Here is a 20,061-nt window from a genome sequence, read left to right on the forward strand (position 1 = left end):
GTGATCCTCGCTGATTGAGATTTTCTGCCAACATGACCACCATCAGGATTTTCATGGGCAATTTTATTTTTGTTGATTGAACATTATCGACTCTGCCTACTTGCTGGCAGAGGATCGGGTTCGAATCTAAATTCATTTGTGAACCCGCGCAATATCCTCAGATGCCATGTGTGTACCTATGACACTCGTCGGGGCCCATGCAAATATAAGCTTTTGCACGCATCTTGTTAGGTATATTTATACGACAATTATATGTATGCATTGGATGTGTATAATGTATATGCATGTGTATATATACATCAGCACGAATACTTGCATAAAGTGTTTTGCATATTGTAATGCATATGCATGCCATATTTTTGCATGTAAATATAATATTGAAGGATGTACTTGTGTGAAACCCTCCGCTTATTGCAAATGCATGCATGATGGTATTTTTGCATTTGATGTTAATCGACCGTGCATATATAACAATTTGTATGTAAATACCATGTTAAATGAAATGCTTGAATGAAACTCTCTGCATCCTACAGATGCATGCAACAGATCATTTTAAATTGTAATTGTAATGTCAACTGACATGTTTGAATGAAATTCTCTACATCCTATAAATACATGTAGGAGGTCATGTGATTAATGAAAAAGAATTTGCTTCACTTGTTCTTCATGTCTGGCTAAATTCTCTAATTTTGGACTGATGGTATAAATGGAATGCGGAGTACTAATGAATTCTCTTCATTGATTATTTTATGATGTTTTCAATATACTAGGTCTTCATTTAATGCACGTAGTGGCAAAATGTGTATTTAATATAAGGTGTAATATGAAGCTTAAGAATAGAAAATCAGACACAACTAGGTATGTTGGATTGGTATGATGCAAGCATAAACATAGTGCTTGTTATGTATAAAATTTATAGAGTTGAATTGTCATGAGGGGGTTTTAATAGTACAATCTTTAATTACTCTTCTAAAATTCTCATAGGGTAACATATTATGGGAGTTTATAGTGGTATTGAGGGTGGAAGGTTTAATTTGTCCTTTGACTCCTCATGCTTTACTGAGTCGTTGGTGATGCATATGCTCTCAATAACATTAATATAAAAAAGAATCATTAGGAAATATCTTATATTTACATTCCATCAATTCAAAATAATTTATCCAAATAGTATTTCATTTAATTATTTTTTATTTTAATTAAGTGATTGAATCTACTCAAAAACTTATTTTTATTGAGTAAAATAATTATTGTACTTGACGTAGAAAGTTCTAGTATTTACAAGTAAATTTTCTTTCTTGTGGGATCGATACTCCACTCTATTACTATATTACTTGATTCGACATGTATATTTGCGTATATTAAATATGAGTTTTATAATTTTTATATGAAAGAAAACCTAAGTATTGTTTAAAAATTGATATATTTCTAACTTATTTTCACAATTCCTTATGTTACTCCACTACCCCCATCACGGTGCTTAGTGTCAAGAATTGGGGTGGCACATGTATGTTGGTTCTTGATGGATGAGATTTTTTATATGCCGCCTAAGCGTTACTTACAGCAGAATACAAGGAGAAATCAAGCAATCATTCTTTATACATGCCATCATAAATTTATTTATATTCGATGTGATAACAAAATACTGAACATTATTTATAATTGACCTTCCTTATACAACAAATTGTAAATCACTCTTCTGTGTGAAGAACATTCCTTCGATTAATTCAGGAGGAATCAATAATTTATCCACTAATATAACCCCGTTAGATGCATCCTAAAATTCAACTTTCTGATCCCATTATTCTGTAGTCCTACAAGTGTCGGCATAGTCCTTATTGTTGGCCACCATTACGTCCTCTATGCCAGTTGATCTTGAGCAATAATTTTGAATGACATTACAAATATCTTCATTAACTGTAGTTCTTCACATTCAAATATGGTTAAAAATAATCTGCATCATCAGAACACTGCTCGCTGACCAACTACTTATAATCTCATTATCATAATTAACATAGGGGATTGATTGTGTTGAAGGGCTAGGATATTCATGCCTCTGTTGGTTTTCTGTATCATTGCATTCACACCATTCTTCTATATTTATTAATCAATGCAAAAGTAATGTATATGACAATGAATAATCTTACTGCTCTTTTGGTTGGAGCCTTGAAGTACTATCAAGCACTTCAACCCTTTCACCTTGGCTCGAAGAATCATATATTTGAGAAATTCACAGCTCCGTATTACCTCCCATCAAATCTCTCTCTTCAATTTCAATATATATGATGAGAAATTCTACAGCAGCTTGGTATAATAGCACTTCACAGTCCTCATTATCTTCAACATGTAAAGTGACAAACTCATTGTCCATAGGCACACGACAAACTGCGTTCACAAAAAAACATAGATGGATCGTACTTAAATGCTTTGAGAAACCTTAACTTAAGCTGCTCTAAGTTGATGTTTCTTGGCAGTGTAGGGGACGATTCCTACCCCCATAATACGTTGGCGAAAATTCGCATCTAATTGTAATTCACCTACATACATTAGCATGAAGGTTGCTCCTCGGCCACTCATTATTGATCTCCTATGTTTCACTAAGAAAAATCAAGTAATCACATAGTTTATATACATAATTATTTGTTAACACTCTTTTATTTCTATTAGTTATACATAACTTATAACTATAATACTTACAATTACTATGAAAATATCCTTGAATTTAATAAATAATTTCAAAATACACATCACTTCGCTATAGAAAATTATATTTAATTTTAATGTTTTTCTAAACACACAAAATTTTAAGAAATAATTTTACAAATTCTCATTCATTTGTTACAGTGAATTTATTTTTCAAAAAAATTGGTTTCACAAAATTTTTACAATAAAAAGTATATCATTATAATTAAAAAAAATCTAATTGAACTACTAACATAATTATGGAAACTAAAATTCATCTAACATAAATGACATAGCTTGCAAATTTGATTCGAACATCACCTTTACGTAAATATAACATATAATTAAAAAAAAATTCTCACAAATATTAGATGAAACCTTTTTTTGTTCAACTAGATCACAAAAATTTAGCACAACCCATCCTGCAACCACAATAACTCCATTTCTCTCTAAAATCTTAACTCCTCCAAGAAAATCAACTAATTTACAACAAATAGCAACCAATAAGTAAAAATTGCTCATTAAGTGACTTACTTATGCCATGTCATCATGCCACGTCAAGTGTTGATCACATTACTCAGGTCAAAATCGCTCGATAAACGGACGAATTTGCCTACTTTTAAATTATATTAATAAATTGCTTAAATACTTAATATAATATTTAATTATGCTTATTTCAAAAAAAAAAAAAAATCGTTAGGAAAAAATTGTAAACTAGTCTTGATTAGAACATATATTAAACATTTAAGCATGACTTTAAGTTATTGATATTGTAAAAAATAGTTAAAATTTATCTTTTTACTATTATAGTTCTTAAAGATTCAAATTTATTAATGGATGATAAAAGATGTAAAAAAACAAAAGAAGATAGACTATCTTTCTAAAAAAGAATAAGAGTTCAAATAAATATAAGTTATACTTGAGTTAAATGAAATCTGTGGGCTACCAAAATTCTCGTTCTTCTGCCCTCTCCGTACCAGCTTTTTTCTTGTTTTTTATGACGACAAAGTATTAACAGACTTAGATTCCGGGTGAATTTTCATAAGGCAGATTGAGTTTTAGATAAGACACTACCTAGAGATTTTATCCCTATTTTATGAGGACTTTATGATCTGAGTTTGGGTTTCCTATAGGTGTAAGCCCCTATAGTTAATTACCCCTACTGATAATGAGAGAGAACTTTCGATTAAGGCTAGTCATTAAAGAGGTCGCATAGGTCACAAATCCAGTGTATAACAATAATTTTAGGGTTTGAATTTGTGATATGAATTTTGGAGTCTGAGACTTTAAAGTTTATCACCATAAACTTAAAACTGGTGATGGAGAATGAAGACGAGCTCAATCAAGATCCCATGGTTCCATCGTCTCGGGCTGTCATGATCCCTAGTCTACTTACTCAAAGGAGGTAGTCGGCCCAACCTGACAGAAACATCTTATCGGCAGCCATAGCTTGCTTCGTCCAAGAATATCTTGTAGACCGAGGGTGGTGTTTTTTTAAGGGGATATATTTGAATCCACCTTAGCTGACAAAGAGGTTTTATGCCTATTGAATATACTCTATGATTCATTACTAAAGAGTTTAATGCCATTAGGGAGCATATGAGCCTTGACAGTGACCATAATATAATGGTATCATTTTGCTGCAAAACTATTTGATTCAAGGGCACATTTTACGTCCATACTAATAAGAGACTATTTGAGGATGAATCTTAGTGATACACCCGACAGGACATTCGCTCTTTGAGGTTAATTTCAAATATATCACTCCCGAAAAATGGTTGTGGGAGGTGGATGCATTTTTAGTTTCATGTTTTTAATTAATAGATTTTAAGAATTCTTGACTTTTATTGGATTCTCCTCCGATTGATATTTACATTCAACACGGCTATAAATCGGGATGATGTTAAAGTCATTGTATTATTGTAGAATTTGAGAGACATTTTGTAATTCAAGTCATATCAATTCCAATCCTTTCGAGGAGGAGGATGAGACTTAAGTATTTGACTCGTGCAACATTTTCGGACCGTTGGATTTAGGAATCATATGTCACGATTGGAGCACATACGAGCTATGTTTTAATATATAGATTGAAGTTATTATAGAGATATAGCCTTTTGTCCGCTTGTACGTGTGTTGCGGATCCGATGTCATATTTAGGGGTGCTTTAGACTTCATTTTTCTCATACCGACGGTGTAATTTAAAGTGCTTTGTTTTTTATATGTTGTCATTTTCTTTGCTATTTAGCTTGCTAGAACATGCTTCTGTTAACATATATGCTATATGGCATATTAGGAGCCTCCTACTCGTCATTTGCAAGTAAGATGATATTTGATGTGACAGTATGGCTCCACACGTTTACTAGTTCAGTTTACCAAAGGCCCGCAATTTTCATTGTAAATTTTCCATCGTGTCTTGCACTTCTTGCAGGAAATATTTCGCACCATGTAGGTATTGTTTAATACTGTTTTGTGATATGGTGCTAGATATTTGAGATTCATTAGCCATTGTACATAGAACTACGTTCGACGAGAATTTGCTAGCATTGCTTGTAGGCGGATCGTGGCGCTACGCTATGGGTCACTCATTGCTTATTGAAGGCTAGTCATTGTATCATACAAGCTTTGTTGAATTTGCTCGTAGGTCGTCAGTGAACATTCATAAATTACCAACCTAACTCGTAAATGGGCTGGTGTATGCATGATGAATCTCCTGCTGTTCGCCCAGCCAAAAATATAATCAATGGTCGAGGGCTTCGGAACGTTGTCGAGTCCCGAAATTGGCCTTTGAGTCTTTCATTACGCACACGGCCCGTTAATTTTAATTTAAAACACACTTTTTTTTCTCATTGAAAATCCGATAGCCTTCCGACACCCCCTCCCCACGAGGGGGGGTTGAGAAGGGCACTTGTCCTTTCCAGTCCGCCTAGCCGGAAAGATAATTGACGGGCCGACGACTTCAAGACATTGTTTGGTCTTGGAATTGGGCTTCAAGTCTTCAATCTACTCGGCTGGATTAGATTAACAGCCAAGGACTTCGAGGGATCATAGTAACCTCGTGACTTACTTCAAATCTTTTCCTATTGTGGTACCTATTTGAAAATCCTCTCCTATTTCTTTCTTTTTTTATAATAATAATAATAATAATAATAGAGAGGGAGAGAGAGACGGAGGCGGGCGTCGGGTGCAAGTGTCAGCGAAGAGCGGGAGTTGGTTGGAGGCAGTGGTGGCAAACCGGCGAGTTGGACTGGGTCGGTTTTGGGCTCGGAGAAGGGAACACAGCCGCCGGAGGCAAGCAGATGTAGGTCCGACGCAGACCGGGTCTCTGCGTGCGGCTTCGACTGCTGGTTCAGAGTTGAAATCGGAGGAGCTCGGCTGGCGGGTGTAGGTGAGGGAGGCGGGTGTCAGGCAACTGAGTCGGTGAAGAGGCGGCTGGTTAGGGCTTCGAGCATCGACGGGAGGAAGAAGATGGACGTCAGAGAGGTAAGTCACCGAACTTCTTGCTTGCGATTTCCTGCGGTTCTGAGAGCGTGAGAGTGCGTAGGGAGGGTTTAGTTGTTTTTTGCCATGAGGAGCGAATGAGGGATCGTGGGTACCGTGCTTGAGTGAGGCTTGCCGGAGGTTAGGGTCAACAAAATGATTTTATTTTTGAATTGATTAAAATATGAATAATTTTTATAGAGTTTTGAGTTTCTAATATATTTACCAGTCCATCCATTCCACTTTGAGATTAATGCATTGTACTGGGCTGTATGCAGGATCGATTATAAGATGCATTTCATCAATCTCAAAGAGAAATGGATGATAATTTAAAATTTCTATCTATGAATGAGTTACGATTTATGATTTCTACAAGGAACACAAATGAAATTTTCGTTCATTGGCTCAACAGGAACAGGAGCTTCCTTGACTGGGTACTGGTGAAGTCTTCCACCATTTGGCTTCAGGTGAGTTCTCGATTCCTTTTGCTTTCAATCTGTTGTGCTTTTGTGCTCGGTTGGTTTAATGGCTGGCAATTATTTTCAATCGAAATTTGGATCTCCCCACATCAAAATTGTTATAGGAGCTTCTCTTATGAAAATGATGACTTCTTGAAATGTCTGGCTGGGAGATGCTTATTGCATGAGTTAATGAGCATCAAAGTTGTCCTACAAATAATGGTGGATTAGTGGGGTTGGTTTGCTGTTTTTCATTTTAATTTTCCGAAATGATTATAAGTATATTTTTAAAATTTATGGAATGCTTTAATGGAACCTTGGAGGCTGAAACTGATCTTTTGAATTCTTCAAGCAATTCCTTACTTGCAATTTGGCCTTCTGAACACATCTACTCCCTCTTTTTGATCCATTACCTCTCAACTAACTAGAAGCAAGGAACATTATCTTGCCACTATATCTCTATATCCCTCTCATACACCTCTTCATTACAAAAACGGAGGTGAGATTGATCAACCCATGATGGCTCCTGCCACCAACAACCACCATGAAGATGAGCCCACCCAGCACAGATTGGAGCAAGACATCCGAAAAACAATCTCCCACCTCACCCGTCACCTCACTGCTCTCCATAGCTCGGTTGATCATGACGTGCCATATAATCGCGATGGCGTCCGCATAATCACACTCACGGGAAATAATAATGGCGCGACGATGAAGATCGATGGAGCTGCGGTTGGACAAATGGTGGAGACACATGGAATGCTACTGGGGGATGAGAAGACTATGAGAGCTTATTCTAATAGTAATTACCAAGCGGTCAACAACTCTGTTTTGCTTGGTGGAAGCTACACGGCTGAAGATCCCGGCATTCATATAAACTTCCTGGATTTTCAAAAGGAGGAAGAGGAGGGGGGTGACAAGAAGGAAGATCAAAAGGGAATTGAAAATTTCCATCAGAGCAATTTGTCGGCAATGAATTGATTTGAGGAAACATATGTTGAGTTGATAGTGATCATTCAATTCTGATTTATAATCTCAACATAAGAATTATTTATTGATTTTAGCTCAAAATCAACTCTAGTTTACAATTGAAAACTCATGATTCAATTAGTTATCGATCTTGTTAGGAACGATGAACTAAACACAAAGAGAAATAATAAATCATGATCTGCAAAACACAATCGAACACAAGAGATTTATGTGGAAAACCTAAATATGAGAAAAATCACGGGGGAGGAGGGAGAATAGCTTCACTATAGAAAAAGGAGACGGAGTACAAACAACTTATAAACCCTAAGTCATTTATAACATATTTATAAGGCAAAATTAAAGCACCAGAAAAAACAAACTAAAATCCAAAATTACCCTTATAGCCAAAATCTGGGATACCCTCACAGGGGCGCTGCCCCTTGACCCGCGACTTGACCGGGCAGGTCAAATCTCGCCAAGGGGCGTTGCCCTATTGGACCCTTGACATATATGTGAAAGTATGACGGTCAAGGATATGAACAAACAAAGGTCGAGCCAAATTTGAGGCAACTCCAACAGATCTCTTATGCTTAGTTTAACCGATAAACATTGTTTTAATTCCACGAAATGTGACAAACTAAAACCTTATCTAGAGTCAGTCAGGTGTTCCTTAAATTAATTTCAAAAATATTTTCAAGTAATTTAATTTATAATAATTGAGTAAACTTTCTATAGTTTCGTCAACTGAGTCATTATAGCTCAGTGAATTTTGAGCAGCAAGAATTTATTCTTATATTCAAATTCTTATAACTGGCTAGCAAACAAAATTGATGCATCTGTCCCCAAAAACACTAAGAGCGATTTCATAGCGTACAATGAAATTTGGGTGCATCTTCTCTTGATTAGCTAAGCTCTGCTCATACTTTATAACATTCCTTCTACTAAAAGTAAGGCTCTTAATTCTAAGCCTAAAGAACCTAACACAGAGAGGAAATTATCATTAATTAAAGGTTTTATAATCAACTCTATTAACATATCATCTAGGGTTTTGATATTGGACTGAGAGATTCTCGATTTCTTGACTGCAATACACATCTTCTTCTACTCTTTGGGATGTCGAGACTTCAATAATTGATTCCTCATCTCTTATCTGTTTTGATGGCAGCTGATGTCCTCTTCCCCATAGATAAGCATAAAGTCCTCCAATAATCATAGTTATGCCTATTAGGCTGCAAAAAAGTTAAAAAAATTAGTCAAAAAAATCTTTATAGATTTAATTTTCAAGAAGAACAAAAAAATAAAATCTAAATACTTACCTTCCTACTGTGAAATCTCCAGTCATGAAAACAGCTTCTAAAATAGTGGTAAGTATTAGTGATAGAGCATTAAACATGGTTGCATACGAAGGACCTTTGCGAGGAACAACCCATGAAATCAAGCAGAATACAGCTCCAGTGTTCAGTGCTCCCTGCAAAAAATTAAAAATTTACTACATGATTCTATGATTCTTTTAATAAATCATTTAAAAATATTTAGAGGTTGATTTTTTTCAAAGTCATGTTTTCCCTTTTTTGTGTTGTGCTGTGGTATGTTATGTGGACTGTTGTTTGTGCTGCATTGGGTAAATTATTTGATAAATTAATGTCAAATTTGCTATAAAAATTATAATTATTGTTAAGGTGATAGTATCGCGCTAGTCCCTCGTTGGATAGAGAAATTATTCTGTGCGAATACTGGACGGTCCAGAGATTAATCAGAACGCAGCACATCACCCGGTACACAACGATATCGTGCACCAATACCAAGCAAAAAAGTGACATGGCACATTCTAGTTGGTCTCCGGAAGCCGTCCGATGTCCGCACAGAATAATTTCCCCATTGGATAGGTACTTAAAATATCAAGTAGTTTGCTCTTTCCTATAAAACTTAGTCCTTTGGTTGAAAATGAGCTTCTCTATAGTGTATTGAACCTAAGTAAAGTTCCATTTGATTTCTATACTTCGCTTTTTGACTCAACTTTTTTTCATATAATTAGTATATGAAAAGCCTTAAAAGTTTTTTATGTTAAAAAGACAGAATAGACAGCAACAAGTTATGCTAAATAGAGCATCTGTAAATTAAAACTTCTAACTCCACATAAAATAAATAAATAATAAAAAATTTGAAAAATAGAAAATAAAATATAAAAAAGCAAAAGAGGAAGAATTGAACACTTACAGAATACACTACGAGCAGCAACTCTAAATTCCATCTCAATATCCATTTGCTTCTGCTTGCGTTCAGAATCAAACCCAAAACAGCTGACTGAAGACTTGCAGCAACACACGTGTACATTGTTGCACAGTACTTGAAGGGATATCTTTGCAGTAATTTGGCCTGAATTTTTATTCATATCATAATTTAATCATTAGTAATTACATGTTTGCAATTTTTATAGATCAAATAACATTTTTTATAGTTCAAATATACCTAATAAAAAAAAAACACCATTTCATAAATAAAAAATTTACATTAGTTAATCCCTTGCTTATGGAAGAATGTTCTTAAAGTTCAATTATAATAAGGTTTTATTTGGGGAGAAATTATTCTATACGGAGGTAGAATGCTGTCCGGAAACCAATTAGAATGTGCCATGTCACTTTGTGCTCGATACTGCTGATGAGGCATATTTGGTTGGTCTTCGGAAGGCGTTCTGCGTCCGGTCTCCGCATAGAATAATTTTTCTCACTTGGGATACGTTGTTTACTACTTCGCATTACAACCTATATGACTATTCCTTTTAAAAAAAATTTGTGCTAAAAATTTACTTTATATAATAGCTTTCAGAAAAGTTGTTTTCCCATAACAGTTTTATAACAAAGTCCTTCATGAGATCCTGGTTGGGTAACTCAGACGAGCTTCGCCCACTCACACCCACCCATGGTGACTTCCGGGATTTCATACCCACTTATACCCACCAACTTTCCATAGTTTTTGAATGCAGTTTGCCACAGACTGATGGCCTTGAGGCTTGTTATCATTTGTTATTATGGCAAACTTTCAAGTCGCATATCAAAATTTATCGTACTCATATCATGGTTAAGTGTTGCCCAATACGTAGTGATGATTGCAGTAGTATAAGTAAGATATACAGTGATTAGCAATGTAAATCGATTTATCCCTCGATGTTTAGTACCCACCCATACGCACCCATAAGACTATGGGCGTACCCATACCCACTCATACCCATTTGGTATGGGTGGGTACATGGGTGGGTGTGGGTATGAGTATCCAATGCTTTCTGTTTTATAATCACCTCTTGAATGAGCTACAATCATCCTAAACCGATCCTAAATCATAGATCTAATTATCAGTTTAAAACACTAGATGCTATCATAATTTCAAGATTTTTCATAACATGGCTAACAGTAGAAATCAGTCATAAAATAAAGAAAAATAATTAGGAATTTACCTGAACTATAACCCAAGTGGAGAAGCACAGACAACTTGCAATCAAGAACAAAGTCCCACGAACTTTGTGATTGCTGGAAGCATCGAATCCCTTCTTAACAGTATTGGTTTCCCATTTTGGCGATGTTATATGAATGGTTGCTCCATTGTACATACTGATAACCATTGCTCCTCCTACGCACAATATAGTCCCCAGAATCTTTATTCTTCCTCCTCTACTATCAAACCCTAATCTTTCTAATCTGCACAGCAAAATCAAAATGTGTATATATCCGTTAGCGAAAAACGGTGATAAAAAAATAATAAAAAAAAATCAAAACTTGTATAGGATTCCCATCTGTTAATTATTTGTTCATGCAAAAACTTCAGATTAAGCATAAAAGAAAAGAACTTGCTTCACAATTGCTTGAATGTGATGAAGCAAAAGTTATTTAGGGTTTGTTTGGGACACCGGACGGAGAGGACCGTGCGATTTGCTGCGCTTTTAGAAGGGTAACAAATATTCAATTATGAATGTTTTTTACTGTCCTTTTACTGTGCTTTTGCAAAAGTGTTGCAAAAACGTAACAAATATTCAATTATTTAGTAACTATTAAATATTTGCTGCACTTTTGAAAAAGCACAGTAAAAGAACAGTCAAGCACAATAATCTGAACGGTTCTTTGAGTCCAATATCCGTATTGAATAATTAGTCTCCCAAACGAAACCTTATTTGTTTGCTAATGTCTGAGAAGCAGGTGTACCTTACAACTACTGCAAATAAAAATGTCAATACTGGCACTAAATTGAGGAAGCTAGCAGCGTAAGTAGCGTTGGTATCACAAAGGCCGTAGTAGTAAAACCCCATTGCGCCTGTAATTCTGCAAGGGAAATGATTAAATTTAGTTAGAAGTTCTGAACAAAAATATACTGTTAATTTACTACAATAAAGGTTTTGTTTGGAAAAGATTTACTACTGATTTCTAAACAGTTCTTTCAGAACAAAATTTTTATAAAAATAAAGTCAAAATAATGCCCAAAAACTGTCCCAAATAAAGCTTAAAAATTTCAGCGCTTACAGCTTTTGCATTGACACGAATTAGATTGTATTTTTGAAATTATAATAATATGATGATGCATTTAGCAGGGCATAAATTGTCATACATAAATATAATAAAAAGTTATAAGTCATCACGATTTGAACACAATGTTTCAATATGTCTAAGATCAGTTCAATATTATAATATAAACTAATTAATAATCATATAACCTGCACCCGACAACTATGACCCTTTGGCCCTGGAGCAGGTGGAAAGTTAGTAGCAGTTGTGTACACCTGTATAAGTTTTGTGAAATGTTTAGTTTAAAATTACACTAACTTATTTTTATCCATTGGTTGAGAATTTTAACTATTAATTAAAAGATTTTGAGTTCGAGTTTTAAGTATGTAATTTATTTGTAATTTTTTTTTTAATTTGTGTAAATGTCCTCCTATATATATATAATATTCGGACATAATTTTTTCTCAATTTTTTTTACCAAAATATTTCCATCTGGTTGAAATTTAGTTTTTTTTGCAATAAAATAGTATGAAATAAATCCTTAATTTGACATTACTTAATTTCTATTACTTAATTGCTATTAGATTTATTAAGGAAATTAATTTGAACACAAACTAACCTTATTTTGTTAATTCAAATGAGCAAAATATTTATTATAGAATTTATGTGATGATTGTTCGACACGTTTTATGCTAGTTATGAACTATCTAGCGTAACCTTCTACTTTTCATATTCAGGACTTGAGACCTGCAATGATAATGCTTACAAGTACAATATTTATAAAAATTAAAATACTTATAATATATCAATGCCCATAAACTACAGTTATTATTATTATTTTATTGTGATATATAGATTAAATTTTGATAATTTTTTACTAAATATTAATTGAATTTCTTTTTTCCACTGTCCTGTCCTCATAAAGAGTTATTTTATTTTTCAATGAAATTAAAAAAAAAGTACAACAAAGTAGCAAATTTTAACTTTAAGACATCACCATCTATCATAGCTATGTTTTTTTGTTTGGTTGCGTAAGGAGGATGCATCGGTGACTTGCAACGTAGTTAAAATTTTTGTTTTATTTTGTTTTTTAATATATCTCTTTATTTCATCATTTTTAATCTGAGAAGACTTTCTTCTCTCGTTTGACATATTAATAAGCTGATGTAAGATTAAAATTAAAAAAAAATAAAAATCTTATAAGGACAAAAGATAGTTTCTTAGACTTAAAATGTCCAGAAAAGAGTTGATTTCAGTGGGTAATTTGGTATGGATCCTATCTAGTTAGGTGGATAAAGTCCACTTATGTAATTATGCAATTTATTTTAGACGAAATTATAATTTTTTAAACTAATTTTATTTTAATGACTTTTTGATTGTTTCTTAAAACAATTTTTTAGTTCAAAATTTAAATTTTTATATTATAAATCTTTTTTAAGAAACAGTAAAAAAGTCGTCCCAAATGAAATCTAAGTTAAATTGTTTTGCCAAAATTGAATAACCACATGAGAACATCATAATTAAGTTTTAATTATGATGAATTTTAAAATCTTTTAAGAATAATTTTATTAAATATATTGATTTAATTTTTTTTTTCAAAAAAAAAAAAACTATTTGAATCTTTCCGTTTGGGGGCATATCTTCTTTCAATCACTAATTCAATCTGTGCCTTCATCTGATTAAACTAAGCTATTTTCCCCCCATTTTAAAGCAATATCTATTTGCAAGACAATGAAACCGACTATGATTGAATTGATGGATGTATTAAGTAAACTCTAATTATTAACATAACAATGTAATTAACGCAGTTCTAATCTCACCCCATTAGAGCGTTGAGGAAGATCCAAAAGACAACCATCCAATTTAATTCTTTCCACTTTCCTCTGATAGAATCATAAATTAACAAAATCAAATAATCAAGAGCTTAATGAAGCTCATGATGAAGATAAAATGCTATGAAACATAAAGAAAATCGAGATAGGAAGAGAAAGGGAGATATACCTTTCAATGTACAGAGCAAATGGTAAGACGAAGAGAGCTCCAACAATACAGCGGTAGGTGAGAATGGCGAAGACAGAGTGGCCTTTGTTGAGCACAGCCTTAGACAAGAGAAACATCCCTGTTGTGAGCACCTGAACCAAAATCATGCTCAAAGGATCCTTCAGGAGCTCTAATATTTGCTTCCCCTTCCTCTCTTCAGCACCAACTTCGCCTCCCATCTTCTTCTTCTTCTTCTTCTTCTTCTTCTTCTTCTTCTTCTTCTTCCTCTTCTTTTTTTTCGTCTCCTTCAATTAGAATATGAAGAAAGATGCTTCGCAGTGGAATTTAAATGGAATAGAAAAGGCCAGCAAATAACATGGTGAATATAGTATTACTGTGGGACGCATATAAAGTTTAGATATGCAATTGGTAGCCAAAAATATCATCATTCCATGGTGGATCACACGTATAAGTTATCTGACTCATTAATATTGATAACCTGTTTTATTACCATAGTGATTGTGAACTGGTAAGTTTAACTAAGATGCATGGCAATGATGTGGTTAGGTTTTGCACGTCATCTGGACTTTCGAGGCCTGTTGGCAATCATTGGTGGTGCTGTAAATTTATCTCAGTTGATGCTTCGTGGATTTTGGTGTCTTCCGCCTGGACGGCCCTTGCCTGGCATCTGGGTGGTTGCAATTTCTTTGTCAATTGCTTAGTTCGGTGGCTTCTTTGTCAACTCTTTTGCTTCGCGGTGTATCGGTCTTTTTATTAGATGCTGGTTGTATCCTCCTTTTTATTTATTGGAATAAAATTATTAAAAAAAAATTAACTATGATGCATCAATTCATACATGAATATAGATATAGTTGTTCAATTAAAAATATTTTGTGAATCACATTCAATTAGGCTCAGAATATTAAGTGAAAAAGAGAAAAAAGAAAGTAGAGAGAAAAAAAGAAAAGAGTTCTAGTGTAAAAAAAGATTATGATATATATAAAATATTATAAACCGAGCTCACACTGCCACCCCATATTTATAGACTTTTGGTCAGGCCTAGCTTAAGCGTACAAAATTGACTATATAGGTGAGTGTGAAAAATAAAAATATATAAAAATTGTATAGCCTATTTTGAGAATCCAATTTACTGAAGTGTGAGCTCAAATCTTTCCTTTAGCAATTAATATCGGCTAGCCCAAAATTGTCTTTAAAAAAAAAAAAAAAAAACTTGACTTACAAGTGAGAGATTGTCACTCCTTGTTCAACGGCTTCCTTATTCAACTTTCTTCCTCTTTTTATTATCTTTGTGCTCTCCAATCCCTTGAAAATAGAGATTCAAAGGAAAAGATCAATATCTCAAAAGAGCATCTTATCACTAGCCTAATCAACGAAGGATTATTCTGTGCGATCGATGCCCGGACGCATCCGGAGATGAATCCAAATGCGTCACATCACCGGGGGTCCAGTGCATCAGGTGATGTAGCACGTCCGAATTCGCCTCCAAATGTGTTTGGGCGCTGCACAGAATAATCTCTCCTAATCAACAAATAATGAAAAGAAAGAACTCCTGATGAAAAGAAGAAAAATAAGACAGTAAATATTGAATAAACGAAAAACTAAAAGCAAGATATAATAACTTATTGTTCCATTTAAGTCTCTGGCCAACCAGTATTTTTCTTCCCTTATTGTTCCAGAGAAGGTAAGAATTGAAAAAATTTCAAGGAAAAATAAAATTTAATGAATTGTACTATTTTATTAATGCCATGCAACTTTAATGCAAATAGTTTCATATAAGTGAGTTCTTAGGTGAGATGCATAATATTGAACCTCGCACTCGTCAAAAACTTTGTGGTGAGAGAGTTAAAATCGACTAAAAGCTTTGTCTAGAATGGCTTTTTTATTGCTTCTTAAAACGAAGTTTTAGTAAAAAAAATAATTTTTATATTAAAATTTTGTTTTAAGAAGTACTAAAAAAGCCGTCCCAAACGAAGCCTAAGTGATGGTTCTATCTGAGACTAATATATCTCAGTTATCTATGATGGTTGAGATTGTTGAAGACTTTAGCCTTTTGCTGTAGTAATTGGGACTCAAGTAATATAACCGCTTACTAAAATAGTAATAGCTAAAGTCGTTAAAGCGTCTATTAAAGAACAAATTGTTGATGGGTCGAATATTGAAGTTGGCCAAAGGAAAATTGTAAGTATGATTTCTTCACCTCAAATTTGGGTAAAATTTTACTTAATTCTTATTGAAAAATCTTCTTTAAACTTTCTTTGAATAAAATCATTCTTCTTCCAACCTCCTATATTGCTGAGTTAGCTGTAGAGAAGGATCCAAAGACACCCCTTCAGAGTGTATTCCCAAAATATTCATGGTGCAACTTTCGCTACTCCAAAGGAATTAATTAAAGCAATACTTTTTAAGATAATTAAAGAATTGTCCACTAAAGGTAGTTAATTGAAATCATTTATTGGTTAAGACGAGTATGAATTGAACTTTACCAAATAAATTAAACTACCCAATTAAAGATATCACTTGTCAACTCTATTGAGGATTCTCACCAAGAAGTTATTGCAATGAAGATTGAAGCTACCATTGGCCAAAGATTTTTTTTTTTTTTTTTACCATTGGCCAAAGATATTGTTAGATATTGGTCATAGATTTAGGTTTGTAGCTTGTTGTGTAGCATTTATTTCTATAAATAGAGGCTCTATAGGTTGTAATAGTATGATTTAGAAATACAAATTTCGTTTCCTGCGCTCTCCCTCTCCCTTCTCTCTCTTCCTCCTCCTCTCTCAAGATCAAGAAGAGGAAGTGCTTCTTCCTCTCAAGCAAGATCTCACTTATGGTATCAGAGCCTGGTAGAGGCAACCAAGGTTGTGGTGGAGGCAGGTTGTCCGCGTGTGAGAGGCGAACCACAACAAATTCAAGATTATTGTTCTTGGTTAAAGATTGGTTTGGATCTTTGAGGTGGAGTCTGGCTGTTCTAGAGGAGCAGTGTCGGGAGTGGCGCTCGGGATGATAGTTTGCGTGCGGTGCACGAGGAAGTTGCACGGGAGCACGGAGGACACGCAGGGCACTGGCCGGCCAGACCCGACAGTGTAAGGCATGGGATTGTGACGAGCATGACATAGGTGAATGACGCAGGGCTCGGTGCCCGGATGAATACGCGCAGGATGTGGTCGGAGTCAGACCGCATGAGTGCAAGGCGCAGGAGCGGAGCTGGAGGCTCATGGCATAGGCACAAAGCTCAGGGTGTTAGTGGATGCATAAGGGCGTGCAAGTGAGGCACACAGGGTGCTCAGAAATTGAATGCGTGGACGCAGTGCGATAGGAGAAGATCTGTCGGGAGGTCGAGTTAGAGATTGTGAAGCAGGAAACTCAAGAAGATGGTGGAGCAATTCACGAGGTGTTGTAAACCGTCCGGTGGACGCATTTGGCAGGGGAAACCGGCCTGACTATTCTTTGTGGACAACAAATATCTTTTGTTGTGTAAATCTAGGACCAAGATGAAAATTGTTAGATATTGGTCCTAGATATAGGTTTGTAGCTTGTTGTGTAGCCTTTATGTCTATAAATAAAAGCTCTATTTGTTGTAATAGTATGATTTAGAAATACAAATTTCGTTCCTGCTCTCTCCCTCTCCCTTCCCTCTCTCTCCTCTCTCAATATCGAGAAGAAGAAGTGCTTCTTCCTCTCAAGCAAGATCTCACAGATATATTGAATTTATAAAATTAAATTAATTCATGGCTAGAGGTGAGTTCAACTTGAAGTGATTTATTGATAGTATAAAAATCTTTGGAGAAGTTACCACTGATCATTACGCTTAATTTTTCTTCAATTCTTTTTAATCTTTTGCCGGGCTAACTACAACCTTTACATTTCCAACTATAATGCAATCCTAAGCTTTCTCCTTCCTTATTCATCCTTCGCAATTTCTTATTTTTATCACAGCATCCATGCTTTTAAGATAAATAATGAAGCATTCCTAATTCGTTCTTCTTCTTCTCCGACCAAGCAATCGAAGGCAATTGTGTACTTCATTCAATGATGTACATATTTAACAACACCTTCTAGATTCATGTTGTGAGTTTGGGCAAGTACCCTAACCTTATTCTAAAGAATGGGCTATGTTGTTATAAATATTAGTTTAGACTCCATTTGTGTCTCCCACTATGCCAAGAATTGGATGACATAACAAATTTCTATGGAGTGAAACAAGCCGAATTCATGTCAAATAACTTGCAAACATCATGATTCTTGTAAGCTATATGAGAAAGAAGACAATACCACAACGGATATCGCTTTTCTACCATCTCTTTATTGCAATCCAGGAGCCTTATATTGTGTTTTGATGATTACAAATATTATTGGATGTTTATTTTACTCATTCCTACTTTATATATTGCATAAAATTTTTTTGCATCACTAACTTTTCACGTGCAATTTAAAAATCAAAGAATCGATACTTAAGACAGTGTGCGCCAATTCATGTTTGAAAGAGTCTGTATTTTTTATTTTTCTTGACTTATTTTTTGTATTAGGTGTACGTTGGTTTATTAATCATGCACATACACATAAGAGGGATTAAAATTGAATATTTTAAATTTTTTGTTAATTGTACTGTATGATCAATATCATACTGTGTGATATATTCATAAAAATTAATTAAAATATTTACTAAATAAGATTAATGAAAATTGGAGTGTAACTAATTGTAATGTAGGATCCAAACATTATACAAGACGATCAGCTAATTTGGGAAACCCCATCGTCGAATCCTAGTTACTTAAAATATATAAATTTGAAATTTAAAACTGATTGCACTATACTAATCAATTCGTACTATATGAACATTAATTAAAATTACCTAATTTAATTATGATGATTAAGAAATTGAATCTTATAAAATTAACATTAATGATCGTACTATATTATTATAAATCATACTGGATGACCCACTCGAGAGCTCACTAGACAAACCTTAGTTTGTCCTAGATGATCTGTGATTCGATTGAACTAATCGTACTCTATGATCAAAAGACTTAAAATTAAAAAATTAGAGTTATCCTTCTCCTTCCTCCCCTCGAATTTGACAACATCTCTGACTGAGATGAGGATAAAAATTTGACAATTTCTCTAAGTGAGATGATGAATAAAAATTGAATTTCAAACTCCAACCCCTCGCTTTTTTCCTACTCCTTCCTCCCCTCTTCCTTCTCCGGCAAGCCACTAGGAAAATGGGGTTCAAGTTAGTGACTTCAGATATTTATTATTTTAAAAAGTATTATCTCGTTGAAATGCTGCATCGCTATCCTTCCCAATGGCGCAACACTACAAGGGAAACACCCAAACTCTTCCAATTTCTCGCTAACTATCCTTGGTTCCATTCCGCATGATAAAGATGCTACCTAGGAAAAATGATCTTCCAAAATCTCAAAATTTTTATTTTCCTGAGACATTAGCTGACTTTAGGCCAACTAATACTCACTAGAGCCGACTAATACGTTTTATTCACCGTCTTAGCTGATTTTTTTTTTAAAATGGTCACTTGCTAACTTGAAGTGAGATTTCTTAGAAACTATCAAGTCTGAGACAGTTAACTTGGCTTGAAGTAATTAAATTGATTTAGATACGAGTACTGCTAGGGTTTTTGCACCCGCCGTCTTGCTTCCCGCCTAGTTTTGCCTCCTTCCTCTCCCCTCCCTTCGGCTCTTGCTGGAGGTTTTCCCTTCCTCTTTTGGCCATGGAGAGTCTCTCCTCCATGGATTCCCACCCTCCCCCTCCCCCTTGTTCTTTCGATGGGAGCTCCTCTGTTTCTATTGGAAAAATGTCGTGGTAGAATTTGATCCTATTTCTAAGGATCTACCTCTCTCTTTTCTTCCCTCGGAGCCTGAGGTCATTCCGTTTGCCGGCGAAAAGATGGTTAAAGGAGCAGAAAACTGGAACCTGTGCTTGGTGGGTTACTCTATTGGTAGGAGGCTTTTTTACGAAGCTCTTCTTGG

General features: G+C 34.7%; 2 protein-coding genes across 3 annotated transcripts; one reads left to right on the forward strand and one right to left on the reverse strand.

The window, feature by feature from the left end:
• The first annotated feature begins 6,028 nt into the window (after window positions 1–6,028).
• Window positions 6,029–7,997, forward strand: LOC110097338. Its single transcript, XM_028694139.1, has 2 exons — window positions 6,029–6,159; window positions 6,569–7,997. Exon 2 carries the CDS (start codon window positions 7,131–7,133, stop codon window positions 7,593–7,595), a length of 465 nt encoding a protein of 154 aa, XP_028549972.1. The 5' UTR covers window positions 6,029–6,159; window positions 6,569–7,130; the 3' UTR covers window positions 7,596–7,997.
• On the reverse strand, window positions 7,990–14,340 carry LOC110097337 (WAT1-related protein At1g43650-like). 2 transcript variants are annotated; one of them, XM_020823635.2, is made up of 7 exons: window positions 14,075–14,340; window positions 13,894–13,956; window positions 11,777–11,893; window positions 11,035–11,275; window positions 9,801–9,959; window positions 8,900–9,051; window positions 7,990–8,812 (listed from the first exon to the last, which is right to left on the reverse strand). In XM_020823635.2, the coding sequence occupies exons 1-7, from the start codon at window positions 14,290–14,292 to the stop codon at window positions 8,620–8,622; spliced, it is 1,143 nt and encodes a 380-aa protein (XP_020679294.1). In that variant the 5' UTR covers window positions 14,293–14,340; the 3' UTR covers window positions 7,990–8,619. The 2 variants fall into 2 exon arrangements, with proteins under 2 accessions (XP_020679294.1, XP_020679296.1); XM_020823637.2 differs by having other exon boundaries at window positions 8,676–9,051.
• Between the last annotated feature and the right edge of the window lie 5,721 nt (window positions 14,341–20,061).

This window comes from Dendrobium catenatum, unplaced genomic scaffold (genome assembly GCF_001605985.2).
Source record: "Dendrobium catenatum unplaced genomic scaffold, ASM160598v2 fragScaff_scaffold_403, whole genome shotgun sequence".
In the NCBI taxonomy this organism is placed as follows: domain Eukaryota; kingdom Viridiplantae; phylum Streptophyta; class Magnoliopsida; order Asparagales; family Orchidaceae; genus Dendrobium; species Dendrobium catenatum.

Excerpts from the sequence above, each read along its gene's own strand:
- LOC110097338 (XM_028694139.1), top strand. The coding sequence starts at position 7,131 with ATGATGGCTCCTGCCACCAACAACCACCATGAAGATGAGCCCACCCAG.
- LOC110097337 (XM_020823635.2), bottom strand. The coding sequence starts at position 14,292 with ATGGGAGGCGAAGTTGGTGCTGAAGAGAGGAAGGGGAAGCAAATATTA. Across the intron at positions 13,957-14,074 it reads TTTGCTCTGTACATTGAAAG|AGGAAAGTGGAAAGAATTAA; the intron begins GTATATCTCCCT and ends TGATTCTATCAG. Across the intron at positions 11,894-13,893 it reads TTCCTCAACGCTCTAATGGG|AATTACAGGCGCAATGGGGT; the intron begins GTGAGATTAGAA and ends TTTCCCTTGCAG.